Below are 27,687 nucleotides of genomic sequence, written 5' to 3'. Positions count from 1 at the left end.
CCGGTCAGTGGCGGCTCTGTGGGCGAGGGCACCTTGTTAATGAGAGAGGTGAGAGGAGAACGGCCAGACAGGGTCAAGCTGTCAGGAGGGCGACAACAACATAATACAGCAGTGCTATGCAGAAGACTATCTCTGAACGCACGGGGAACCTTCAAGTGGACGGGTTACAGCAGAAAGAGACCTCACCAGGTTCCACTTCTGTCAGCTAGGATAAAGGATAATAACTAGAAAAACAAACATTGCCTTAACACCTCGCCTGCCAAATGTTCAACATCCGGCACACATTCCTATGATAGTGTTTTTATGTTTAAACTAGGGCTGTTACAATATACAGAACCAGTCAATAGTTTGGACACACCTTCTTATTCAATTTTTTTATTTTTTTATTATTTTCTACATTGTAGATGAATACTGAAGACATCCAAATTAAGAAAGAACACACATGGAATTGTGTAGTAAACAAATGTGTTAAACAAACCAGAATATGTTTTATATTTATTTTCTTTGATGACAGCTTTGAACACTCTTGGTAATCTCTCAGTCAGATTCCTGAGGTAGACACCTGGAAGGTTTTACAATTAACAGCTGTGTCTGGTCAAGAGTTACTTTGGAATTTCTTGCTTTCTTTATGTGTTTCAGACCATCAGTGGTAGGGTTGGTACACAATTCTATACAGTGAATACTACTGTTCTGATCCGTGTTATGGCAAGAACCACTCAGTAAAGAGAAATGACAGTCAATCATCACCCTCCTGTTGTCTTTGGGTCAGTCTGACTCGTCAGTTGTCTTCTGAAAAAGGGTCAAACTGACCGGAGACGACGGGAGGTTTAAGACATGAGGATCAGTCGATCCGAAAAATCTCAAGAACTTTTAATGTATCCTCAAATGCAGTCGCGTAAACCATCAAACGCTATGATGAAACCGGCTCTCATCAGGGCCGCCCCAGGAAAGGAAGACCAAGAGTTACCTCGGCTGCAGAGTTTCATTAGAGTTACAAGACTCAAAAACTGCAAGTTAACAGCACCTCAGGCAGGAGCCCACATAAATGCCTCACAGAGTTCAGGTAGCAGACACATCTCAACTACAACTGTTCAGAGGAGACCAAATGAATCAGGCCTTCATGGTCGAATTGCTGCAAAGAAGCCACTACTGAGGAAGAATAACAAGAAAAACAGAAGTGCTTGGGCCAAGAACAATGAATGGACATTTGGCCAGTGAAAATCTGTCAGAATTTGAGATTTTAGCTCAACCCAACACGTCTTGGTGAGATGCAGAAACGGTGAGCAGTTGGTTTCTACATGTGTGGTTCCCACCATGAAGCATGAAGGAGGAGCTGTAATGGTGTTTTGCTGGTGACACTGTTGGTGATTTATTCAAAATTCATGGCACACTGAACCAGCATGGCAACCACAGCACTCTGCAGCGACCTGCCATCCCATCTGGTTTGCGCTTAGCTGGACAACCATTTGTTTTTCAACAGGACAATGACCCCAAACACACTGCCAGGCCTTGTACTGGTTATCCGACCAAGTATAAAACATATTCATACTCTTTTTTTGTTGACTGCATAATTGTTATATAATTCATAGTTTTGATGTCTACAGAATTAATCTACCATGTCGAAAATAATAAAAACGCTTAAATGAGAAGCTGTGTCCTAACATTTCACTGGTCCTGTAGATTTTCACATAAAGATAATTGCGGCCAAACACATTCACAAAAACAGCATCATTGCGACACGTATTGAGAAAAAATATGCAATTAAATCTAGCTCTAGCATTGCTGACTGCACTCAATAACTAGTGAAAAGGTGACCAGATAAACTGATAGTCAAAAGATGCACAAGGCCAAACATCTTCGCTGGATTATTCATACATTTGCATTATTAACACCATATCTATATTTCATGTTGTAATATCATGAAAATCATGATTACCACCAGAACCCTAGTTTGAACCAAATCGTTAAGGATCATTACTCCAGTTTAAAGAATCAACACCCATGATCACAAAACATACCAAAACAAACTATACTTGAAAGAAAATGAAAACTTGTTGACCTATTTTTGTCTCCACTCAACTCAGTTCATGGTTACCGCAGTGTAAAAACCCAACAATGAGTTAAGCCAGTGCATTTAATTGAAGTGAGTATCACTAAAAATATAATTAAATAATCAATAACAGCCCAATCTTGTCAGAAAAACTCATTAGTCTCATCGAGCACACATTAGTTACACTGCTTATGCAGGTATGACAAGTTCAAATGTCTACTGTTTGATGTCATCCCCTAGTTACACTTGTCGCCTAATATGTACTGTCCCCTATAGCAGTTTTCAACAGAAGGAGGAAGATGGTGCTAGTTTCTCTGAGTGCTCTGCTACATGTGCATTAATTGCACCAAATCTAATAGGACACTTAAACATAATATATTTGCATCGATGCTGAGGGCAGGTATGGTTTTCCTTGATTTAAGAATAGAGACAGAATAAAAGGTAAATTACACAGGAAGTAATGCGGTGGATAACAGCTGCACCATAAAATATTTTTATGATGCATGACTTTTTACTGTGAGCAGTACTTTCATGAAGAATTCTCGTCTAAAATTCAGTTAAAAGCAATAATGCAGAGTCAGCCAGACATCAAGAAGCAGAGAAGAGGCGCAGCTCGTATAAAGATGCCAGATTGCATTAGACAGACAGAGGATGGGCATTCTTTTTGGTGCACCAAAGGTTTGTAGGGGGAGGAATATGGAGATGGACAAAAATATTGAGGAATTTATCAAAAAGACCAAAAACCAACAAATAGTTCATGAGATTATAAAGAAGATCTGTGACACAGCACAGTAAATGTTATCTTTGGTCTATTCCACTAACTAATACTTCATTTTCAGTTAATAGAAGGGTAATTTGCCTTTATGTAACTTTGCACACAGCTAATGAAACAGTTTAACAGACACGTTTTTTTTCATTGGGGTCAACACAGCTACATACATACATTTGGTGGCAGTGGACAAAACAAGAAAAAAAACTTGACACAGTGGGAGGCAATCATAGAGACACACTCACGACGTCTAGCTGGTGCGAGACCCATACATTTCTGCTTTGGGAGATACTGTTAGAGAACACACTGACCTGCAAGTGAGACCAGCGAAACCGCATCCCAATGTCAAAGCCCACTAGCTATGGTGTAAGATTTACTGCCAAGTTTGAGTCCGCAATCATATATTTTGCAGCTTTTTTCATTTGTGTGAAATACTGTAATATCAAAGCAAGAGCCCAGTATGGCATATCAAACCCAAACTGTGAGCTGAATGTATCATTACATCCCTGACAGTGTGTGGCCACTGAGGTTTATCTTTTTTTTCTCTCACTTACGGGAACCTGGGAGAAAAAAAAATACCGGCTAAAACGAGTAGAAAGGCAGGAAACTTATCAGCACCAACAGCCCGAGCTGCTGCCTGTTAGAAGTGGATCTCTTTTTAAGTTCTTTGTAACGAACCTAATCTGGGCTGCGGAACATACTGTATATATATTTTAGACATCTGCTCTTCTCATTGTGGACTTACAGAATGACTTCCTGATATTATGTCCATAGAGCCGAGTGGAACAGTGGATTCATAACTGTGAGGTTTTTCTCATTATGCGTGATCATTTGACCCACTGTTATTAGAAAAAAAAACAATTACCCTACAGCTGTGCATATGAATGCCTCCGACCACCAGTCACGCTGCAATTTACATCCATGTCTCATATAATGTATGAGCATGGAGAGAACACTTTGAAGGAATTCTGTTTAAAGTATTGAGTGAAGTTCTTCGCAATAGCAGTATGACCAACAGCAATATCCAAATCTACAAAGGCTGCAAGGTAAAATGTGTGATAAAACAACATTATAGTGAATTATACCACGGTCGTGAATGCTTATTTCTGATTGGCTGCAGGGTGTCAATTAACTCCTGATTAATGGACACCTATGGAAATAATAAGTAGCCCCAGTCAAACTGTTCACTGTTCTAAATGAATGCACTGTGGCCTTTGTTTAATCTGAATATCTTATTCACAACACTGAATCCTTCAAGTCATCATCTTGATGCAACACAAAAGCTGCAAAGAAGTAGCCTGTCCCTCTGGCCACAAGCCTACCATCAGATTATATTTTCTGTCAACCATACACTATGTTATTGACTCTGAATCTTTATAGAATAACGTTAGCTTCCTGGCTAATAGCTGATACGAAGGCTTCCATGAGCTGAGCGGGCTAGTTTATCTCCCGTTGTTAAGTCGTATCTAAGGTTCGTCCTATTTACTGGAGTTGGGAACAATGGGCCTCATTCACCAATATCTTCTTAAGAATCTTCTTAGATTCTTTCTTAAGTTGTTCTTAAGAGGTTCCTTAAGAAAACCCTACGTCAGATTCACCAACTCGTTTGTAAGCCTCAGAATTGTTCGCAGCTGTGTTCTTACATTGATGAAAGCCGCAGGAGCAATATATATGCCATTGTTTTGGATGGAGAAATGCCACGTATAAATAGGGTGGGGGGTTACTAATTGATGGCATGTTTCCAATTTACTTGATTTATCTTAAATCATTGGCACATTTAATTTATTTTAGAATTTAAATTATTTGTAAATGACCAAAAATATGAAATAAATAAATAAATGATTAAATATGACAGAATGATCACTGTAATATTGCATTTTATTGAACTACATAAGAGGAGAAAACACAACCATGCCAACATTTCGGCACTGAAATGTGCGTAAGAGTACTCCTGAGTGTTCGTAGGATTTGTTCTTGCCTAAGAAAAAATCCTAGATAAGAAAAAATTCATGAATGCCACAATCTTCGTAAAATCTTCGTAAGTGGGACTTAAGAACAAATTTGTTCGTAAGAACGGTTCATGAATGAGGCCCAATGTTTCCACCACATAAGCATTTTGTGGGATTGAAATGATCATTCCAGCTTCTACTCAAACCCTTAGGTGTTGCCAGGGAAACTGGATTATTGTCTGTGAAAAACTTTAAATATTGATTGCAAAACACATGAAAATATAAATTAGGTCATTAAGCTTTTTTCTTTTACGGTATAAGCAGGACAATGCCCTTCAAGGTGTTTATAATCAGGAATAAGTGGAATCAGTGCTTTCAAATGTGTTGAGTGTTATTATGTAGTGCTCCAGAGCCGGCCTCACCTTCAAAACTCATTTTGCAGATATAAAAACAAACATGTTTGTTTGGTAGAGAAGACCACAACAAATGTCACATCATTATGAGTTCTTTCGGTAAAAATGAAAACTGCGATGCAAAAAACAATGATTCCTACTCATCATGAATCATGGCACAATTGCATTATCTGTCAAAATAATAACACAATGTGATTTTTATAACCAAACTGTACATTCTTAAGTCCAGCTCCATCATTTCCTGAGAGGAACATGCTGTCTTCACTTAAAGACAATCAGTCCTTCCCTGTACTCCCCTTTAAAAATCAAGAGTTTTGTCACATGGTGCAACACTGATCGCCTGAAACTTAATATCAGCAAAACCAACGGGCTTGTGTTGGACTACTGGTGTGTCCACAAAAGAGTGTGTCACACTGAAGTTGACATTTTGTATATAAAATGTCATCACTTCATCATTTTATCTCATTAGACACTGGTGTCAAATTTGGTCATAATTAGCATTAGAATCTTGAGTAAGGGCCCATGTGTGCTCTGTGAGATCACAGTGACCACGACCCTTTGGCCACCAAAATCTATTCAGTCCAAGAGAACATTTCTACCAGACTGAACAACTTCCCTCAAGGTGTTTCCGGGAGACTGCATTCACAAGAAAAGTACAGACAGACAAAACGGAGACATAATGTTTCTGGTCACAGCTGCTGGTGTAGAAGTATGAAACTATTGATTAGAGCAGCTCTAAAAAACATTCACATTTTTTTTGCTGAGGGTTTTGAAAGTGCAGAATAAAATTGAAACACCTTTTGCTATGGTTACACAACCTTTGCGGTAAGTGCGTGCACTTATAGCTGTGATTTAACTTACACTCGAGCTCTCTATTTGTTCTAAATGTGTTTCAGCGCAAAGGAGGAGTGTGCCACTTGCTCTGACTTCATCTGATCAAACAGGCTCATTTCGTCACATTCTCTCTATTATTGGAGACAGGTACAGATGGCTTCTCTGCTGGTGCCCTTGATGGCTCTTCTCACCTTTTCTTTGCACCTCACCCAGAAGCTCAAATAGCAAAAGCACTGACACTGACTGAAGAGCACTGTGTGGAGAGCGGTTAAAGAGCAAAACCTTCTGCCTGGTCTGCCTGCCCAGATGAGCATTTACTCCAGAGATTGTGCTCTGCGACCAATACCAGTCTGCACCGCCAAGTCAAGCAGTGACCCCAGTTCGAGACCGCATTTCAACATCTCTAAATGTGAAACCACCAAGGTCTTTTAAGGAGACCTTGGGACAAAACACGGGCTTTTTATGAAGATCACGACATCTCCTGCTGTGTTTGTTGCACCCAAAGATTTTTTTTTGCCAAAAATTGGCAATTCCCCAACCCTAACCAAGTTGTTTTTGTGCCTGAACCTAGACAGACCATATGCACAGCACAACACTGTCACAACATAAAATTGCAAAAATAGCTGCGTATGTGCACGTCCAAACCAAAAGAGGGCAGCACAGCTTACAGCTACTTATTTAATGCACCAGAGTAGAGATGTTTTGCCTTTTTGAGCAACTTCCATTAAACAAGTAGATAATAGAGCTCTGCAGTGTGTGAGCTTTTTCTGCTACAACATAACATTTAAAATGTAACCTGAAGCAACCTTAAGCTACAAGATAAAGTAATGTAAAGTTTAAACATGTCTTTGGTTTGCAGAAATGTACATTACCAATATTTATTCTGCCATTGTGAATGCACAATTTCTATATGCAGGTCTGTTTTGCACATTATACTGTACTGAGGCTACAAAATGCTTCATATAAGAGATTGTAGATCATACAAAAACCTGTGAGCTGCTGTTTGACGGAAGTTTTTTCTATGAAATTTCACAACATATCTCTATTGGAATATCTATTTCCCTCCATTCATGCATAATTTGGAATTCCCCAAGCAACGCAGTCCTGTCACAACTAACGCTGGCGCTGCAGACAGCCCTGCTAAATCGTTGACGCATGGTGTCACCAGCCGCTAACATTTCACCTGTCAGTGACGAGCCTCAGCAGGATGGTGGAACATGTGTGAGGTTCCACAACCCACTCTGCAGCTGACCGAACTGGAAACACCACAACTTGAAATCAAATCCAAACTTGTGCTACCTCCCCTAAAATCATAAAAATTTGATAGTAATCCAGGTTATTTTACATCAGAAATATATTTTAAAAAATCTTGCATAAATGTGGTGTTGAAATTAGAGCTGTGTTCAACCTCAGTGTTTAAAGACACAAAAGTAGAGTTGAAAAGAAGTCAGACACTGCATGAACATAGTCTTAGTTCCACTGGAGCAACTGGAACCCAGTACACCTGCGACAGAGACATTACTGCTTAATGAACATAGCGACTGATGAAAAATTAGGCATGCGGGTCATAATCACATCATTGGTATCACACTGGCGCTGAGACCCCAGACCACTTTGGGTTGAACATTTTCAGACACCGAAGCTGTGCCAAGCACAAAATACACAAATAGGAGTGTACACGCACATCCAGCGACAAAGGGCAGGTGCTGTGTCGAAAGTGAGCGGAACATTAAACGAAAAAACAGCTTGCACGCCGCAGGGCTCCGATATCCACTTATTTAATGCAACGAAGTAGTGACATTTCCAGCAACACAGCTCTTCATCAGTCATATCAAGTGCAGTGCGGCTCTTCTTGAATGCACTACTAGGGCGCGTTAAATAAGTCGATGTTTGAGACCAGCGGTGTGGATTTCTTCATTTTCTAGCGACGCACAAAATGCACAACTCTAAAAAAACACTACATTTTTGAGCTAATCTGCTTTCCATATGTGATGACTGCTGTGATGATTTAACAGCATCTCCTGCTTCATTGTGGTGAAACGGAGCTTGAAGGAGAACAGTTGCTCACAGCAGTTATTGTTTCTTCACACACATCACATCGCCAAAAAGAAACTTAATGTAACTGTATGGTAATGCTAAATAGACCCACTGCATCTTAAGTTCTGCTGATCAAATGTTCAAGATGCAGCAGTGAATCAAGCCTCCAGGTCTCTAAGATAAATAGAGACTTAGTAGAGCGGTTTTCACTGTAATACGAGACTGCCATCTGGTGGTAAAGAAGTCACCATGTTCTCTGGAGGCTACCTGAAGGATAACTGAATGTCTTGTTTAGGTCTCTGCATGTGTGAGTGTTTGCACAGGCAACATTTTCAAAGAATAAGCCATAGACAAAACAGATAAGCATCACAACATCTGAGGCTTAGGCGGGGGAATTATGAGCTGAAAGGCAAACAACAAACAGGTGCTTTGACTCAACTTCACGAAATCCTGTAATAACAGTAAGCTTTTCAGTAGCAATAACAGTGCATGTGCAGACACCAAAAACAAGCCTATGCCATATAATTCCCCCTTGAAATTTGGAATTCTCATTTTACATTTCTATTCGCACATGGGTTAAACAAACAGAATACTTGTGCATACATTGTTAGTGTTAATAACTGCTTTAGAGCTGTTGGTATTGTTGTTTTTTTACTTTGGACAGGGTTGGGTTAATGGTTTCCCCCTGATTCAGTTTATATGATGGGCTTGACTAAATATATCTTGACTGAAGCTCCGAACTTAAATATAAAATAAGTATTGACCGACTCATAATGAAAGCAAATATTAGTTTTCAATATGGCTGGGTATCATTACAAAGACAATACCTTGACTCCCATAAATGAAAAATACTTTTTCTAAACTAATTTTCTGAAATCCATTCTAACAAAAGAATATATGACACATACACATGATGAGCCCATTCTCTGGTTGTAACCTTGTCTGTTTCCTGCATGCCTTTGAACAACCAGTCACCAGCACTATTTGGTATTGGCACAACAAGCATGCTGCATGCTAATTAGCTTTGATTAGATTAACTCATTAGCTACGGAAATTTGGCATCAAATGACAAGACAAGTATCAATATTCAGTAGTATCGAGGCATTTTGTTCTGTGCTATGAAAGTATTAAAGTTAGATTACCAGCCCATGTTTCTAAAATGTGAAACTAGAGCCTTTAATGCAAAAGTATTAAATTGATTTTTACAAGAGGTTACAGCGCTAATACCTCATTTCAAACCTGCAACGCAATTTCTTCTATGGTGATCTTTTAAAACGCTCCCATTAAGAAGAAAATTGGCATGAAACTTAAAGCATGTAAATTGCTGGTCTGTGTCTTGCCAATGGCTCAACTTTAAACATTTGGGTGTATATTACATTGGTAATGTGAAGTGATCTATCCGTTATACGTTCTCTGAAATGAGCATTGTATTAACCTTCATTACGACACTTGTTATGTCAAGATAATCATGACTGATTATCTTCTTGTCCTATCTTGGTCTACCTGGTGGGATCATAGTCAGACTTTGGATCACACCAGCTACAATCATAGAGGATCATGCTGTATATTGCGTGTTGGAAAGCCTGTGTGTCTGTGTTTCTATTCTCTTACCTAGGTCCAGCCTCTGGCACAGTGAGCCCAGGCCCTGCAGTACAGCCAGCTGCAGTTTGTAAGCCAGGGTGTGTGTGTAGACGGGTCCGGCCTTGGCGCTGATCGGAGCCTGCCGTGCCAGCGAGGAGCTCAGCTTGGGCAGAATCTCTTTAGAAACCCTCCTCCTCAGGAAGTCGCCACATGTCTCACCAAGCGTACACAGCACCTGGCAGAGAGACATAGCGTGTAACGTACATATACAGCAAGTTGTCAAATGTGATGAAATGTCCCTGTAGTGTGGAAATCGTTCAAAGATCTGACAAGTGACACCTGGATGAACCGTGGCATTAACACAAGCTGCCATATCGCTGATGGAAACATCATAGCTTTCCAACAGTCGAGCCGAGTGACTTAATGACAGTTTACAAATTAGTTCCGTCTGACTTTCATCATTTCATCAGGGGAAATATGAAAAAAGATATATAAATAGTCCATCAGAAGAGAGCGTTTGACAAGTAGACTAATTCAGAGTGACATGCAGAATCAACTGAGACAGTACTTTGGTAAATGATCACAAACAAGTTTGATCTTTATTCACGGGGAAACAAGTCAGAGGGCCACTTTCATACTCTGATTATCCAAAAGTAATCAGTTTGAAAAGCCAGCCTTGGGAAAACAATCCACAAATAATATAATGATATTCTAGCTGTGTTTGATTGCAATGTTAAAAAAAATGTTTCACAGACTTACAAACACTGAAATAGTTGCACCCAAATCTTTAAATTTAAGAGCTTGCAAAACGTATTGATGATTCTAATCAAGTAATTAAACATTAACAGTTATTTACAATACTTTCTGTGCCCTTTTCCCACGATGTCAAGCTGCAGATCTTGTTAAGTGATCCACCAAAACATTAAATAAACAATTTCCTTCTTAAGTCTGCAGGAAAAGACTTGTCTTACGTACCCTGAAGGCTCTGAGGACTGCCAGAGGGTCATCGGCCGTGAGTCTCTGTACGAGGGCGGGCCAGCAGCGATGGGCCATAGGCAGCAGTTCATTCTCCTTCTCACTCAGCACACACACACATAGCTCCAGCACGTCCAGTATCTTAAAACAAAGACATGATGTACAGCAAGTGATATCAAACATTTGTTTATAGAGTGAAACAAATAACACAGATGTCGGACATGTTTGTTGGGTGATGTAAGGCAACCTCTTTAAGCCTAAATGGAGAGCAGCAGCTCCTGGGTGACAATGCAAAGGACATTTTTCTAGAAGTGCAACTGTACTGAGGGGTTAAATCATTTAATTTCACACTGTAAAAAGACTGAGTCGAGGTTTTCAGCCACATTGCAGGACAGGCTCAAGGGAAGGCAACGTCAGTCTGTCAGTTAGTCTGTCTGTCAGTCGCTCCACCATTAAGATCCTGTGACTATTCCAATGGCACCCTCATGAGGATTTCAGGGGAAATGCCTCAACAACTGAGTGAAATGTGGCTCAGATATTCGTGTCTCCCTCGGGATCCCTTCCCTTTGTGTTTTGCGCAATGATGTGATATGAGATATGAGCTTGCATATTTTTAATAATAGAGAACACTCTAATACTAATACTAAGCCATTGTGCATTTCAAAAGGGTTCCTACAAAGGTGAACAATCCTCACTGGGAATATTACGATCAAAACCAACTCCCCCCCCCCCTTCACGCTACTGTACGTCACCCTCCAGATTGTACCTTGAGACGGACCCTGAGATTTGGGTCAGACAGCAGATGAATGCAGCGCTCCATCACGTCTTTGGTGATGCTGAGGTGGGAGGGGAGCTCTGCTTTCACATCTGGGCCGTCAAGATCTTCAACATCCTCACACTCCGCGGGAGGGGGGACTTCTGGAGACAGTGATGGTGAGATAGATGATATTTGACTGACTGACTTGGCAAACGTGTATCCCTACTGACAAGTTTAATCTGATAGAACCGCTACAACAATTTGAAACCATACTATAATTAAGAATCATTTCCTGTTTTGCCCTCATACACCAATTTGAATTACCTAAATCGTCAGTGTCGTCCTCCTCTATTCCAATGCCCTCTGCCAGCTCTTTCTGTTTGCGCTGATCCAGAAGGAATTGGCGAATGTTGAAGACTTCCTTTTGAGTGGAGGTCTGCTCGGCTCTGGCGGAGTCGCTGGTCCTCTCACGGCTGGAAGGAAACCACCTTGCTGAAAGGAAGAAGAACAAGAAGAGGTTGCAGTGAGCTGTGTCTAAAGTGGTAATATACAAGATCCTGTTTAGTATTTTGTCTCTATCCTTATTGCACTGCTTCTGTCATGTCTTCTTCCCACATTTTCTTTGGATTTGCTAGAATAAGCATCTACAATCTGCACAAAGCTGCAGAAGTGGGTGCCATCTGATTCAAAATTGGTGATGTTCTAGCAGTTACACTTTTCCGAACATGACATTTTTTTCACAAACATTCACAGCCAATGAGTCTGACCATATTTAAGCCAGAAATTCACAATTAGTCTGTGCAAAATAATTGCTGTGGGGGTGAAAAGGTCTCAGACACAAAATTCAAACCATCATACTAACCCATATTCATTCATATATCATTTGAACATAACATAACTAAATGCTTTAGCAAAGTGTAGTCAAAGTGGCCGGTGTGGTAAAGTATGTTACGCGTATGTCGGACTCACATAAACTCATTTTGTTCCTAGCTCTTTTATACCCTCACCATATGTGATAAATGAGTTCATATCGCTTTTGAAATCTCACCCAGTGCCTTCATTAGGGCATGAAGCACGGAGCAGAAAAGAGCAGCTGTGTGGTCGTAGCTGAGATCCAGAGCCATCAGCACGTCTTGAACGATGTCTCCGACCAGAGGCAGCAGGCTGCAGTCAGAGTGAGTTAACATCACCGTCAACACCCGTGGAGCCTGGCCAGCAACAGGGGAATGTGATGAAATACAAGTTCAGAGCAAAGCAAACCCATCGACAGTATTCACCTGTCTGATGGGCCTTATAACTTGGACTAGAGTATATAAAATACGAATCAACTTTAACTTTAATGACCTATAACCTCACTTGAACTTTAGCCTTTTGACTTAGGTGCTGAGGTTTTACACAACACATCTGCTCATAGAATCTCCAAATGTATTCTGATAGATAAAATCCACATACTTGAACAATTTCTTGTTTAATTTAGCCTTTAAAATGGTGATGAACTTTTTCCGCTTTAACTGAATTAATCTTTCATCAAATGCGCTTTCTATTCTTTAAACAAATGCTTGCTTTGTTTCCTTCGTTCTTTTTCTTCCTTTCTCTCTCTCTCTGCTGTTGTATATTCTATAACATGTCAAACTGTGTGAGTGTTACCTGTGGATGCTGGCTGAGCCTCTGCAGGTTAAGTGATATGTCATTGAGCAGATAGTCCGAGTTCTCATTGATCAGCTCCTTCAGGGAGGGGTATCCACAAGCCTTACTGATGTCCCACATGGAGCCCAGCGCCGCCTGGCTGACCAGCAGTGTCTCCTCCCCGGCTTTCTCCAGCACGGGGTACAGTGATGTCATCAGCAAGGGACGAAAGTCAGGGCCCAGGGCCTGAGCGAAGCAGGCGATGCCCTCGAGTTGGATACACAGCTGCCAGATGTTGCTGTTGAGCTGGTGGATTGTGGAGTCGGATGATGATGGAGACGGAGAGGCAAGTGAAGAAGGAATCACTTGGAGAAGGCTTGTTTCAGTGTTGCTGACATTACTGTTGGATATGGAGAGGAGTCTTGATGGGCTGAGCAGCTACAGAAAAGCAAAGACAAATTATTATCATTATCATGTATCACATAGTTTTTCTTTTACAATTAGATTGTGTTTAATTTTACAGACATTAGCACAATTGATAAGACTGAGGATAAGAGAAAGGGCAAAACTGCGCATGTTGTGCTCTGCAAGGTGCTGATCACACTGCTGGGGACGGAGGAGGTTTCTCCCCCCCCCCCCAAGAAAAGTAGTGTGAAGATCTTGGTTAAAAAATTTAAGTGAATGATGCGCACAATACACAGACCTCTCAAATGTTTTACGTCAGTAAAGCGCCTAGACACAAAACTAATTCCAACAAAGCCAAGAAAGGAGACTGCTGGCAAGCAAACGTGGATGTATACGATGTAGGTTTCAAATGATCCAATACATCATCACGGCTAATGTTTTATGGGAAAGGAAATGCAACGTGTTTATAAGTTCTTAGGATACACACAAGGTGCTTTGGTGGGAAACCGCGAATGGAAGCCAAAAAACTCCCCAGGGTATCTTTAAATTTTCTTCTTGGGACATTTATTTGAAAATTCACAACAGAAGGCTTCTCAAATCAATACATCATAAAACAAACTATTTTACACCATAGCTTTTAAAACCTTAACTCACAAATGACTGTTTGTTTGACTTTGTCGTCAACTGATTATAGCTCACATCAGTCACTAACTAGGTGGTGCCCTGCTTGACCAGTACAGAGTAGTAAAGTAAGTGGCTATGCTGACTGCTCACATAAAATGATCTGTCAAAAGGCGACAGCATGTGGTTTATACCATGTTAATATTTATTCCATGAATGAATGTGACTAATTTGACTTGAGGGAGGCCCTCACAACAGTCTCTACAGTGGCCAAACCTTCACTGTGCCGGATAAATCTGTGCTTAGAGTCCTTTCATTTCGTGTTGTGCCTCTGTGGGCACACATTTTAGCTGACAAAGAGAGAAACTGCAAGTATATACAAACTAACTCAGTGCTGCCAATGTTTTCAGGCCTCAGAGGCCCTGAAATATGTTCTCTGTCTGTCAGCTCAATAAACCAGCCTTGAAAGTTTAGAGCTGTGACTTGAAGCCCTGGAGCAGTTCCTCCCTCTGTCTGCTCAGCCATAAGATGTGCACAGCCACCAATCCAAGGACACATATTGTGAGCTAAGTATGGATGGTACAGCCTGCACCGCTTCATCTGGAGTCAAGTGATCTGACCATGAACAAAATTAAATGCAGACAGGGTTGTGTATCGTGTGCTCAGCATGGGAGTCTAATATCACACTTGATTAGAAAACGTTCACAGCATACAAATGCAATATTTGGAACTCAAACCGCAAAGTTCATGAAGAGTGACATCATCTGTTATAAATGATAGTCGTTCTAAGGGAGTTTGCTGGTCAGCAATTTTAGCTGACAAATATGCAATGTTAATGGACCATACAGTAACTCTTTCCAAATGACATTTTGACATTTTTGGAAATGCACGGATTTGCCGTCTTGAAGAATGATACGACTCTCATCTCTCCACACATATCATGAACACCGGCTGTTTAAGCCCCCAACTCATAAATATGAGTTCTCAATCTAAATATGTAGTTAGAGCCAACAGGTAGTTTACTTAGCTTAGCTCTGTCCAAAAGTACAAACATCCACATGAAGTGACTTCCTGGACTTTCTGGAGCCCTACTGTCACTATAACTCACTCTTTTCAGGAAAGTGAATGAACATATTTCCAAAAATGTCAAACTATTCATGAACCGGTTGCTTAATTACCAACTTAAGTCAAATCCTGATTCAGGACACAATATCGAAGCTGCGTGGATGAAACAATCCTCACCTGCTGGTCCTGTCGGTCTCTATCGGTCTCCTCACTGACAGTAATCAAGTGCCAGTTCTTCAGACTAATGTATTCCTCCATGACAGACACCACCGCCACTTTCAGGTCTTCTCGGGTGGCAGAGTGTCCCAGAACTTGCCCCTCCAAATTCTGACCCTGTGTTGCCACCGCTATGCCTGCAGCACCCCTGACAATCTCATTCAGCACCATGGCAGCCTGCTTCCTGTAGACTGAAGACTGCTGGTACAGATCCAGGAAGTGATCTGACAGCAGGTAAATGTTGCCATAGTAACCTTAACAAAGGAAGAGGAAAAGTTATTTGTTGTATTTTTGGGGGAGACAAATAACATTTTAGCAAAAAAATGTAGTTAGCTTGAATACTTGATGTATAAGTATGTATAAGTAATAAGTATAATATATCAGCCCTCAAAAAAAAATGTGTTGAACTTCATTAAAACTTCTGTATGTTACTTTCAGACATACATTTCTGTGGTGTATGCAGAGGATTAATGAACTGTAGATCATTTGAAGTCCATCAAACAGCAGTCATACCCAGTGTTCGACAGATCTCCATGAGCACCGAGAAGATCTTCTCATCTGTGAAGTAGAGAAAATGCTTCCTCTGTGTATGAGCACTGTATGAATCACTAGAGTTTGTCTCTATGGTAGCAGCGTAACTCCTTTCCTCCACGATGCGGACATCCATCACATCCAGCTCCAGCACCTGCGAAGGCAAACAGAGGGGCTTGTTGTTTGTGATCTAAGATTAAAATCAAAATGCATGTAAACCATTAAAATAATGAATTACTGTGTGTGTTGTAATAAGAACATAAGAATAAGAATTTGTTTATCAACATTTAATGTGAAATATTATTTTGTCTTCGATGGCCACTTATGCATGCAAAGTATTTTTGGTGCAGGTTAAGTATGAAGACATCTTGACTTCATGCACCTGACTTTATGCACTGTAAGTATATATTTTGTTGTCACCAACAAAATATACCTACAAAATGAATAAAAAGTTGCTGTATGTTCAGCTCAATGTAAAGTACTTAACTCTGTCACGGGATTTTTTTCAAACAGCCTAAAATGAGTACGAAAGTAAACTAACTAACTGTATGCACTTTGCATAGGTATTGGTTCAATAAGCCACTTAATGAAATGTGACAGTAAAACATGCAGCGGACACACTGCTTCATTGTAAGATAATGGATAAAGCGTTTTTTTTCTAAGGTCTCTATAAGATGCTGTGAGTAAATATTTGTTTGTCTTGAAACAGATGGCTCTCGGTGGTCGACTAAACTTTTAAAGCTCAACTTAGGCTATATTAAACTGTAATGAAGTTCAAGCATCACATCAAATGGCTGGTACAGGGACAGCCGAAACACCTGATAAAAACACAAAACCAATAGAGCCTTAACTTCCTTTTAATACTATATAAAATCATTCATTTCATCTGATGAACAACAGGCATGAAGCTATTTTTTCCTAGTAATAGGCAGTATAATCTGAAGCACTGGCAGCTAACATTACCTGCATCAAGGCTTTGGAAATCCTCTCCAGGTGCGCAGCAGAGTTCAGTACCACAGAGACCAGCGGTCCCAGGACTTTTAGATAACCAAGAAACACGTTGAGGACAAACAGCTTCTTCTGGTCATCAGAGGTCCTCATCAGTCTGGGCAGCGAGGTGGCCAATGAGTGCAGGTTCTCTGAAAGCACGTCTGTGAAGGTCTGAGCACCGCTGCTGCAGGTCTGATTCCTCTGTGATACCTCCCTGAGAGCGACCTCACACCTGCAGGAGAGGAGTGAAGTCTCATTAAACTTCTGCACCGTCTGCACTACAGTCTTTTTCCGCTCTAAAATATAACTCTAAATCATACCTCTGTCTGACTCTGGGCTCCTCATCACTGACTGCTCCCACCAGTGATTCCAGTAGCAGTCCCACACACTCTCCCAGTGACTGGCTACACCTGGCCAGCAGGTGGTCATCCAGCTCCACCATCTCTAGTCGGACCCTCCAGTGCTGGTGAGCCGAAGTGCAGGAGATGATCTTCTTCAGGAGCACAGACAGTTTCTCTAATGTGCTCTTCACCCAGTCTTGTGTCCGAGGCACCATCAGCTGTACGATCCTGCCCAGTTCTGGTGAGGGACCCTTACAGGACTCGCTGGACTGAAGCTGGGCGTCCTCCATGACAAGCCCCACAGTCCTGGACCAGACCTGAAGAGTAATAAGAGTGGTGAAAACAAAAGTCAATGACATGTTTTCTTTGTGCTCTTTGTGGTTAGTTTGCCACCCCCTTGAATTAACATTATCGTACTATGTTGACATGATAATTGATCTATTCAAGCAAGATGAACCTTTTTTTCTGTGTTTTTTTGTCCTTGTTTTCACTTGATCAAACAAATAAAACTTTGGTTCAAACACATATCAATCATAAATAACATGTCCTCAAATCAATTTGGGATTCGGGGCTTCCAGAGACTTGGATTACATCGGACGAGCTGTACCGAGCCATTATAGTGTATAAGTATATTCATAATATAAAGTAGTATGGTCAACAGAACATTAACCTATGAAACCTTTAAACTATTAATTGTTAAATGAATTTAAGAAGTGAAAACGCAACATTCACTTGTTCTAGATTATCAAATGAGGGGATTTGCTATTCTTATCATTGCAACTGGACTATTCTTAAAGTTTTGGACGGTAATGGAGAAGATGACATTTCGTATGAGACTACAAGAGGTACAGGGTGAACAAAAATGGGAGAAATGGACTATATACAAGAACTCAAACAGCGATAGACACGAGGACCTGGGAAACAAAGACTGAAATATTCAACAAAGTGACTCCCTTTACTGTTTGTTTTGTTTTGTTTTTTGGGGGGGGTTGGGGGGGGGGGGGATTATTGTCAGTGTTGTTCTTTCAGTGTTTGTAAATGAAAACAACATTAAAAACTGAAGTTGAAAAAAAAATATTTAAAAAAATAAAAAAATAAAAAAAATAAAAGTTTTGGATGGTAATTTTAAACGAAGGGAGCAATTTGTAGATTTGCTGGTTCCAGCTTTTTAAATGTAAGGTCTTGTTGCATTTCTTTGTCATTTATGGTAGTAAATGAAGAGACTATATTATGAAAACATCCATATGACTTATAATTTAATCCAACTATCAAATAATGAAGAAAATACTAATTAGTTGCATCCCGTCTTGGATTCTAAGATGGTTTTTATACCTATACAGATAATCATTAAATTCCTTGAAAAACAGGGCAGCAACTATTTGTCATTTTTAATATGCATTAATCTGCCTATTGTCTTCAAGATTAATTGTTTGGTCATGGCCATAAAAAAAATGGCCATAACATCACCAAAGACTAAAGGTAATGTCATCAAAAGTACCATGTTGTCTGACCAACCGAATAAAGATTCCATTAACTAGAATGTAAGAGAAGGAAAAACAGTTGATATTCATATCTAAAAAGCTGAAACCCCCAAATGTTTGGCGTCTTTGCTTGTAAATGCACTTAAATGAATAAACAATTATCTAAAAGAAGAAAAGTTGGAGATTAATTTGATCAACTAATCAGTTAATCAACTAATTGTAGCTCTAAGATTAATCCTTAGTTGCAACTTGAATAATTCATAATACTAACAACTTACTTGTAATGTAGGAAAATATCTATGTATACTTGAAAATGCAAACAGTAATTTAGGACACCATGAGTAGCATGTTATAACAGAGATATGGTACCTTGATGGCCCTGACTGTAACGGCATGGCCTTTTCTTAGATCTCCTGTAATGATCCTGGCTACCACCGTAGTGATCCCAGGTAAGAATGAAGCCATGGTGTTGCCTAAAGTCCGTCTCTCCTCTGAGGATGGGACAATGTGCTCCTGAGTGCAGTCACACTGCAGAGTCAAAGCCTGAAGGCACTTCAGTGCTGCTGCCTGTATATCTCGAGACTTCTCCTTCTCTCCTAAAGCCAGCAGCAGAGATATGGCAGCTCCCATTCCAGGCAGCATGATTGGTTCAAAGAGTTTGAAGACTATATCACCATAAGCAGCATGAAGCAGTGCGTCCAGGCACCTCAGCACGGTCAATTTCAGCTCCTCTGATGTATCTGCAGGTTTCCCAGGATCTGTTGGAGAGCACAGGCAGAGGCAAAGCTCTGAGAGGAGTCCTTGGAGGGTCTCCCAGCTTTGGACACAAGTGTTCTCCAGGACGTGGCTCATGGCCTCAGCCACAGCCAGCACAAGTTTTTCCTTCTTGGGCCCGGGGACTTTAAGAACAAAGCGGAGGGGGAAGAGGACGTACTCCTGAAGCTGCTGCAAAGTGGCATCATTTACTTCTTTCAACTGGGCGCTCAGCGTCCCCACGTTAGTCACAGTGGGCTCTCGGGTGAGCAGCACACAGGCCGGGCGCAGGTAGGCAAAAGCGATCTTTGGATCACTGATTTGAGCCATGGTTGGAGGCATGACAGTAGGGGTCACTTTAATACTGGAAGAGAAATGGGAGATGCAAGATTAAGACAAAGAAAAGACAACCTTTCAAGTACTAGAGGACCTATCTGAAATTAATGTATTCTTTAGTTACTTACATTCTGTCTTTGTGATTAAATCTGCAATGGTCACCTATCATATTGACTGAAAACGCAAACTGAAATAATTCTTGACTCATATGCACGCCAAACTGTATGTTAAATAATACATTCTTCAGACAAGGGTCAAGAAAATACTCCTATCATCTCTGATTGTTTCCCCTTCCTTTCCTTCTGTGTACATGGAATTACACCATTATTTACTCATGGAATCAAAATGTACCCACAGCTGCTTTATCCCTTTACATCCCAAACGTTAGCATGGTTAGAAGAAGGAAGTTCATGCTAATTTACATGAACTTTAAGTGCATTTAAGTGCATGTCAGCATTATCCATGAGAGTGAAAGATTGTTGGTTATAGGCTAATAATATTGTGCATTGCTGTGTCTCTGCCCCAACCAGCCCTAAGTTAGTTTTGTTGTTAGCTCCGGTGTGTTCAATGCTGTTTACGGGCTTATTTTTATCATTTAAAATGGCCATAAGAAACAGAAACACACACATAACAGTATTATGTCTATGCAGTAACAGAAGGACATGTAGTGCATGTAAAAAGTCTATTAGTTAGCATGCTGCTGAAGCTGCGCTGCGGTACCAGCGTCAACAAACAGGTAACGTTAGCCTACCTTCACATCAGTAGTATTAAGTGGATCCGCTGTACGCAGCATTAACCCGACAGAAGAGGTTTTATTGTGCACAAAAAACTTGTAACATCTCACATGTATGTTAACTGAACTGGCTACAGGTAACGTCATCATTCTGCGTCGACGATGCACATCGCTGACGCAGAGAGAAAGACAAACTTCCGGTTTTGGAGACTTCAAATTAAGAAAACAACAAGTCTTAACATGGGAAAAAAAGCTATAAAATGTACAATAAAATGCCCTTACCGTATGTGTGAACTCCTGTCTTATCAATTCGATGTCTAACGGATTTGTCCTATCAAATCCATATAGTATTGTCAAACTGCATCATATACCTAGTGACATTATGTTATAAATTAAAACCATTTAGGTTTCCGTCTTCAAACAAGTTATCGTATTCGGTCTTCCGAATGCTATGGCATAACTTGTGACACTATTTTAATGCTAGCGAGATGTATTTCTGAGTTTGTACTGAAGATAGTTAGAGTCAAAACCATTTAATGTCTTAAGAATATTGACTTTACAAAATACACGTGTTTTATTTTTGAAGAAATGACAATTCGCAACGGAAGTACACCTTTATTCATTTGAGCTAACTTGGCAGTGAACCGGTTCGTGTTGTGTATGTCCCAGTATGTGAATTTAGTTATTTTACATATGTATTTTCCTAAAATAGTACATTTTTCATGGGTGTCACTTTTTCCTTCGGTGCAGTGGACGTCAGACAGCTAACCTAATTACGAAGGTAACGCTAATGTTGATATAATCAGTTGTAAAAGATAGCTGAAAAACGGCTAACATTTAGCTAAAACTAGCTCTTCTATAGCTATAACTATATAGCTAACTAGCTATAACGTTAGCTGCAATTCATATTTGACGTACGGTTTCGGCAACGTTGATTGTACCTAATCACGGTACAAGAGTTTTATGAATCTTTCGGAATATTTGATCTACTGAGCCCATGTTAAAAATAGGTGGAAACTAAGATATGACTTACAAAAGATACAGGAAAGGACAAATTGTATTCTCGTGTGCAGAAAAAGAAGAATGGCAGGAGGGCATTAGGACGTCCGGTCAATCAGTCATCTACTCACTGTCCTGAGATCTGCTAACTTGATTTGACTTTGAAGCAACCATTTTCTACGTCCCGTCAGGTGTTTTGGAGGCTTGATGTAGTCCATCCCTGCCCTGCCCTGTGCCAATTGTCAGTATGGATGAAGAAACCCTTGAGGCAGCCATCTCCACCTATGGTGCCCAGTTGCAGCAGGTGGAGACCGCCCTGTCAGCTGGCCTGGACCCCTCCCAGCAGTCAGACCTGCTCAAATTGAAAGAAGACCTTTCTCAGCTGATTGAGCTCACAGAGGCCAGCCTAGTGTCGGTCAGAAAGAGTCTACTTCTGGCCAGCCTCGAGGACAGTAATTGCCTGCAGTCGAACGCCTCGGACGCAAACAGTGCAGGATTGAACTGTGAGTTTGCTGCTTTCTACTCTGAACTCGGGGAGTCTTCAGGTAGCAGCTCTGATACTAGAGAGAGGGACAAGGAGGAGGAAGGAGGGGTGGAGGATGGTGAAGAGGAGGAGGAGGAGGAGGAAGAAGAAGAGGAAGAAGATGTGCTCAGTGGCACCAAAGTAAGAGCTCCTTACCGGACAAAATGGGGGACACTGGAGTATCACAATGCCATGGTGGTGGGGGCAGAACCACCAGATGGAGAAGAGGCACAAGTAAGAGTGCTCTATGTCTACCCAACTCAGAAGTCCATGAAACCCTGTCCATTCTACCTAGAGGACAAATGTCGCTTCCCAGATAGTTGCAGGTAAAGTATCACCCTCTTCTTTGGGATTATTGTATTAAATAAGACATATTGTGTTTTGTTTTTTGTCTTCCCTTTCCTTCAGTGTGATATATAGGTTCTTATGCATGTAAAATGTCTTCGAAAGTTAAAAAGACTGCACCAACAGAAGCTCCTCTCTCCCACCGAAAACACTGCACTGCATGTCAAACGTTAGCATAATTTTTGCACAGCAGCTAGTTTGGCATGTCAGAATCAATGTAGCACAGCTGCTGTGTTGTTGTTAGCAGTGCTGGCTCAGGCATATGTGAGCTAACCAATCAGAGGAAGGCGAGTCTTAAAGAGACAGGAGCTGAAACAGGGCGTTTCAGACAGGGGGAACACAGTGCTTTTAGCGCTAGACACTATGGGTAAACTGATGTGTTTTGAGCACTAAAGCATGTAAACCTATTCTAGTAGTAACCCAGAATAAAAGTATGAACCTGAGTGAGTATAATGTCTCCTTTAACTTTTCCATGTCAGCAATAATTGTCTTAATTGTAATACCAGTTTTTATCCAGCAAGTGTCACCCATTTCCCACATGTTGCAGGTTTTATCCTGGCCATAGATACAAAAAAAATCTGTGAAATGTTGTTGTCTTTGCACCTTTTATCTAATAATTAAATTGTAATTGATGTGTTAGTCCTGAAAGAATTTTGAATTTTCTGAAGATTCTGAATACTATTTCTGGGAATTTTTAAAATAACAAGATATCTTGACCTGTATATTGTGTGCTTTAATTAGCCATGTAGTTGAATCCCTTGATTATCAGACTGTGTATTTTCCCTTTTATTGAAGGTTTTCCCATGGTGAAGTGGTGTATGTGTCAGAACTCAGAGAGTTCCTTGAGTGTGACCTCAGTAATCTTGAAGAAGGTTCAACCTGCTTGGCCCGACATGAGGACGGGATCTGGTACCCGGCCAGAATCAAAGGTATGCCATTGATATGGCCAGTTATTGATCATGTGTTTTACAGTAAATGCTGATAGATTTGGCAACAATTCCACACTCAGACTGACTGAATTGAAGTTATATCTCCTTGTCATAAAGTAGTAAATATATTCCCAGAAACATCCAAAACTGTAGATGAAATACTTCCAGTTACTTTGAATGTTTTTTGTCATTGTAGACATCGATAGTGGTTTCTACACTGTGAAGTTTGACTCAGTACTGCTGAAAGATGTTGTGGTCGAGGCTGATGGCATACTCCCGCCTTTGAGAGAAGACGACCCGATTTCCTCAGACTCCGACCAGGACGACACAGGAAATGGAGATGATATGGTTTATGCAAAAGGTGTGTGATCAAAATTTGAGCTAGTATTTGAAATCTTGTCAAAAGACATATGGTGACGTAGGTGTATTTTAATAGAACCTTTGAGGCAAAGTTTAACCCTCCTGTAGTCCATTCTGTGTGCCAGTAAAATATTTAACATACTCCCACAAAAAGTAACTGATGTTGCTATTTTGATTTTCCTTGTTACCCGACAGTTATGGACTCTGTAGAATCCACAGTAAACAGTGAACATTTCGGTGGCTGGGAGGCACACACCAGAGGCATCGGATCCAAGCTTATGCTCAAAATGGGCTATGAGTATGGGAAAGGTAAGTGCAAATGCAAAATATTAATGACATTTTAGGTTCTGAGATCTTCTTGTTATTTGTGGCTTGCATAAGGGTTTTTCATGTTAATGTAGTGCCAATGTTGTGTTTCTGTCTCTTGGTGTTATGACCAAAAGAAATTAAGTACAAAAAAAAGTACTTGTACAAATGCACATGAATAAATATACAAGTATGATTTGGATGAGTCTTGAACAAACTTTAAATGAAGTGATAGGAAAATGTACAATAAAAATATCATTTCATTGAAGTAGTAAGGTGGGTGCCATAGGTTAACAAGTCACTAGAGGGCAACAGGAGTCATTTAAAAGCATGTCTCACATGTACAATGTTTATAAACTGTACAAACTCTAACTTTAATATATGTTTAAATCTATTTAGTATTGTATTTGTTTTGTGAAATGTATTTTCCTCCCCACTTTTAAAGGTGTAAGACACACCGAACTGACGTTTTGGGATTGTAGGATGGGCCAGCCACATTGGCAATGAGACACAGTTTTGTCCTCATTTACGCCAAACATGTAGTAGTTAATGCGCACTGTGTTTCATTAGGTGGCAGAATGAAATCATGAACATGCTATTTGAATAAAAACAGAAATAATGCAGAAATTACACCAAAACATGCAGACATGTACCATAATGTTAATGTGATGTCACAAAATCACAGGGTCTGCTGCATGGCTTCAATACATGAAGCTATAAAATGAAATATGTAGAAAATATAGAATACGTAGGCACTCTAATTGTTCTTGCTAAGTGATTCTGATTCAGTGAGAAATCATTGTTTACATAAAGTATGTGTTGGAAAGATGCACAAAACGTCCTCACTGGGTCCCTGTTGTTTTTCTCAGGTTTAGGAAAGATGCAGGAAGGTCGAGTAGAGCCTGTCATGGCAGTGGTTTTATCCAAGGGGAAGTCTCTGGATCACTGTGCAGAGCTCACCCAGAGACGCACCCAGAGCAAGGTCGCTAAAGATGGCACAGAAACAGGCCGCCCAAAGAAACGCAGAAAGCGGCGCGTGGACACCGGGGGGCGCCAAAACGTCTTTGACTTTCTTAACCACAAGCTGGGAGGCAAGAACAGTAATCCTGCTGAGGGGAGTGCTGCTTCGTTGTCAGCAGCGACCGGCGTGGAGGCTTACAGGGGAGGAAAAGGCACCAAGAGAAGTCTCAATGTGAAGCTGTTCCAGGCTGCTGAGAGGGTTTCCCAGACTGAGAGGGAGATCAAGAAACTGAGTGAGACACTTGGAAGACAAACAGGAAGGTCAGTACTTTGTATTTTGTTTATTTATTGTACTTTTCCATCAGTCTGATCTGACTTGTGTGAAGACTGCAATCTGACCTCTATTGAACCAGTATGTCATTAATGATCAGTTCATTCCTCAGCTTCCTGTTATCTACCCCCCACATCAATATACGTACATAATGGCACTGCTTACACAATTATGATTATTGTAAAATATCAGCACACTCTTTGCTTTGAATCTCCTGTCAAGCAAAGTGGTAATTACTTTGAACACACATTTGAAGAGTTGTGGGAGTTGTGTAAATAATGTAAACGAGGTGGGGAGATTCGGGGTATGACACTTGTTTCCGTTGCCAACTTACTCTGGAAAAGTACAGCTAAAACCAACTTGTCTCCCCAGCTCTCCCCTAATCTATTTGTTGTTTGTGTGTGCAAAGGGACGCCTCCAGAGTGAAGCAGCTGGAAGAGAAGCTGTCAGCGGCCCGCCGGCTGCTGGCCCAGCAGAAAGCCCAGGAGCTGTCCATCCAGAGAGAGAACAGGAAGGCTGACACACACAAGAAGATGACTGAGTTCTGAGCTCAGTTCACTCAAAGACTTGGCGGATAAAGGGAAGCAGTGCTTGCCTGAAATGAACTTTTGTCCTCTGCCCGTTGTCAGATTTTTTTGTTACACTGTATTTACAGACCTTTTTTCAGCATCATATCTCTCCAGCATCATGGATTTGTGCCAATGGTGGTGTCCACTGAATGCAGAATGAAGGCTGCTGATCATTTCTGCTTCTCATTTTATTTTCAAGGATCGATCAGTTTATTTATTGTGAACAGTTGTTTGACTTCAAATTACACCGTTCGCAGTAATGTAACAAACAACATTTGATTTGTAATGAACATTTTGTCTCAGTGTATTTATCTTGTTCACCACTAAACAGCCTGTTTTGAGAACCTACTTCGTATTTTCTTGCTTTTTCACCACAGCTTTACACACCCACATCACCACTTAAAAGTTCCGGGCCATCTAAAAAGTTTTATGTTTTCCATGAAAGCACCTTTTAATTCATTAATTAAATGAGTTTCCAAATGAATAGAAAATATATTCATAACACTGACATGGTAAGAAATAATTATCTTACTTGAAAAAAAATTAAGTCTGTCCTTCAAACTTTGTTTGTGTTGAAGTAAAAGAATTACAGCACTGCAGACCTTTGACATATTAGCTGTCAGTTTGACGAGGTACTCTGAAAGAAGTTTCACTCCATGCTTCCTGAAGCACCTCCCACAGGTTGAATTGGCTTGATGGGCACTTCCTGAGATGTTCTTTGAAGGCAGTAGTGCGATCTCATAGAACAGTAGTGCACGCTGTTCTATGAGATCTTTAGTTTCTTTACAGTTTCTCGCATTGAGTAGACTTCATTTCTCAGAACAACAATAGATAGAAAGTGTTATTTTTTAACTGGCAATTTCGAGACAATAATCAGAGACAATAATCATGTGGCCCAAGTAGCCTTAGTCTCTAGCGGCTCCTTACTGAATTTGCTGTGTATGGTGTTGAACATGATATCATTTACACTGCCGCTAAGGGTGTTGTCTTAATCTGTAGAACCAAAAGGGACCAAGCGTCCAACATTTCCTGGCTTCAAATTGTCTGATGATTATCTTTAGGTCGCTAATATCTAAATGGAAGATGATGACGACATTTATAGGCAACGCTGTGAGATGTATGCACAAGCAAACATACTTTTGCACATGTTTAGTATGTGAAAAGATGGAGTGAGGGTATGTCATACAATTTATTCTATGGGATGTCTTGTCTCTTTCCTGGACCGTGAGTCTGTAATAAAGTTTTCATTTGAACTGAATGTAATCAAACAGACAAAGGCTGATGATCCAGATACTCAACTAGCCAAGGGGAGGCCAATGTTGTTGCTTCTTTAATAGTTCACAGCTGTGCTAACATCACTGCACAAGGGTTTTCTAATGGGTTCACATGATGAACTGGGATGAGTTTACACAGCGTGCAATTGGAGCACATGCTGAAAATTGTCCTCTGACCAATTATGCGGATAATCCACAACACATTTGCTATTTCCTATCAAGTAAATGTTATTCTAAATGAAAAAAAGTTGTGATTTTCTTTTAAAAAGAAATGCATTTCTAAGTGGCCCCAAGTTTTTGAGCCATAGTGTAAACTCCAGTGTAAAGACGTGTTTCTCTACCCCAGAATGTTTAATGTGCTCTATGTTTTACTTTTCTGGGAGAGTTTTTCCGTAATTCTGACCACAGGCCGCTCCAGTATATCCTCACTCGGATTTCTGACTGGTTTTGAAATTACATCCTCGGGACTTGGGAGACCTTTACAGAGTTTCGAAAGTGAAGCCCCTCCGTTTGCCCACGCCTCATCCTGGCTCATACGCTGCGTCTTTGAAGCCACGGCCGTAACCTCTGTATTAAATAATGAATTTTGGAGAGAAGCTCGTCTGCTTGATCGAACACACAGTGCCTG

General features: G+C 40.6%; 2 protein-coding genes across 4 annotated transcripts in view; one reads left to right on the top strand and one right to left on the bottom strand.

Annotated features, from left to right (window-relative positions):
• Positions 1 to 20,623, bottom strand: part of tti1 (TELO2 interacting protein 1) — a 31,593-nt gene extending 10,970 nt beyond the window's left edge. Inside the window, exons 1-12 of one of the 2 annotated variants that reach the window (XM_030424426.1) lie at positions 20,482 to 20,623; positions 19,011 to 19,758; positions 17,140 to 17,477; positions 16,793 to 17,051; positions 15,812 to 15,983; positions 15,260 to 15,552; positions 13,013 to 13,429; positions 12,414 to 12,573; positions 11,690 to 11,857; positions 11,375 to 11,526; positions 10,609 to 10,749; positions 9,664 to 9,868 (exon numbers count right to left, since the gene is read on the bottom strand). In XM_030424426.1, the coding sequence (XP_030280286.1) occupies positions 9,664 to 9,868; positions 10,609 to 10,749; positions 11,375 to 11,526; positions 11,690 to 11,857; positions 12,414 to 12,573; positions 13,013 to 13,429; positions 15,260 to 15,552; positions 15,812 to 15,983; positions 16,793 to 17,051; positions 17,140 to 17,477; positions 19,011 to 19,736 (3,031 nt within the window). In that variant the 5' untranslated portion in view covers positions 19,737 to 19,758; positions 20,482 to 20,623. The remainder of the gene's footprint in view (positions 1 to 9,663; positions 9,869 to 10,608; positions 10,750 to 11,374; positions 11,527 to 11,689; positions 11,858 to 12,413; positions 12,574 to 13,012; positions 13,430 to 15,259; positions 15,553 to 15,811; positions 15,984 to 16,792; positions 17,052 to 17,139; positions 17,478 to 19,010; positions 19,759 to 20,481) is intronic. The other variant, XM_030424427.1, reaches the window with a different exon arrangement.
• A 422-nt stretch (positions 20,624 to 21,045) lies between these two features.
• On the top strand, positions 21,046 to 26,133 carry zgpat (zinc finger, CCCH-type with G patch domain). 2 transcript variants are annotated; one of them, XM_030424523.1, is made up of 7 exons: positions 21,046 to 21,131; positions 21,654 to 22,311; positions 23,126 to 23,259; positions 23,456 to 23,620; positions 23,815 to 23,928; positions 24,795 to 25,206; positions 25,626 to 26,133. In XM_030424523.1, exons 2-7 carry the CDS (start codon positions 21,710 to 21,712, stop codon positions 25,762 to 25,764), a joined length of 1,566 nt encoding a protein of 521 aa, XP_030280383.1. In that variant the 5' UTR covers positions 21,046 to 21,131; positions 21,654 to 21,709; the 3' UTR covers positions 25,765 to 26,133. The 2 variants fall into 2 exon arrangements, with proteins under 2 accessions (XP_030280383.1, XP_030280382.1); XM_030424522.1 differs by having other exon boundaries at positions 21,070 to 21,244.
• The last annotated feature ends 1,554 nt before the right edge of the window (positions 26,134 to 27,687 follow it).

This window comes from Sparus aurata, chromosome 7 (genome assembly GCF_900880675.1).
Source record: "Sparus aurata chromosome 7, fSpaAur1.1, whole genome shotgun sequence".
NCBI lineage: Eukaryota > Metazoa > Chordata > Actinopteri > Spariformes > Sparidae > Sparus > Sparus aurata.
Note: the sequence above shows the minus strand (reverse complement) of the source record. Positions and strands in the feature narration are given on the sequence as shown.

Excerpts from the sequence above, each read along its gene's own strand:
- zgpat (XM_030424523.1), top strand. The coding sequence starts at position 21,710 with ATGGATGAAGAAACCCTTGAGGCAGCCATCTCCACCTATGGTGCCCAG. Across the intron at positions 22,312-23,125 it reads CGCTTCCCAGATAGTTGCAG|GTTTTCCCATGGTGAAGTGG; the intron begins GTAAAGTATCAC and ends CTTTTATTGAAG. Across the intron at positions 23,929-24,794 it reads GGGCTATGAGTATGGGAAAG|GTTTAGGAAAGATGCAGGAA; the intron begins GTAAGTGCAAAT and ends TGTTTTTCTCAG.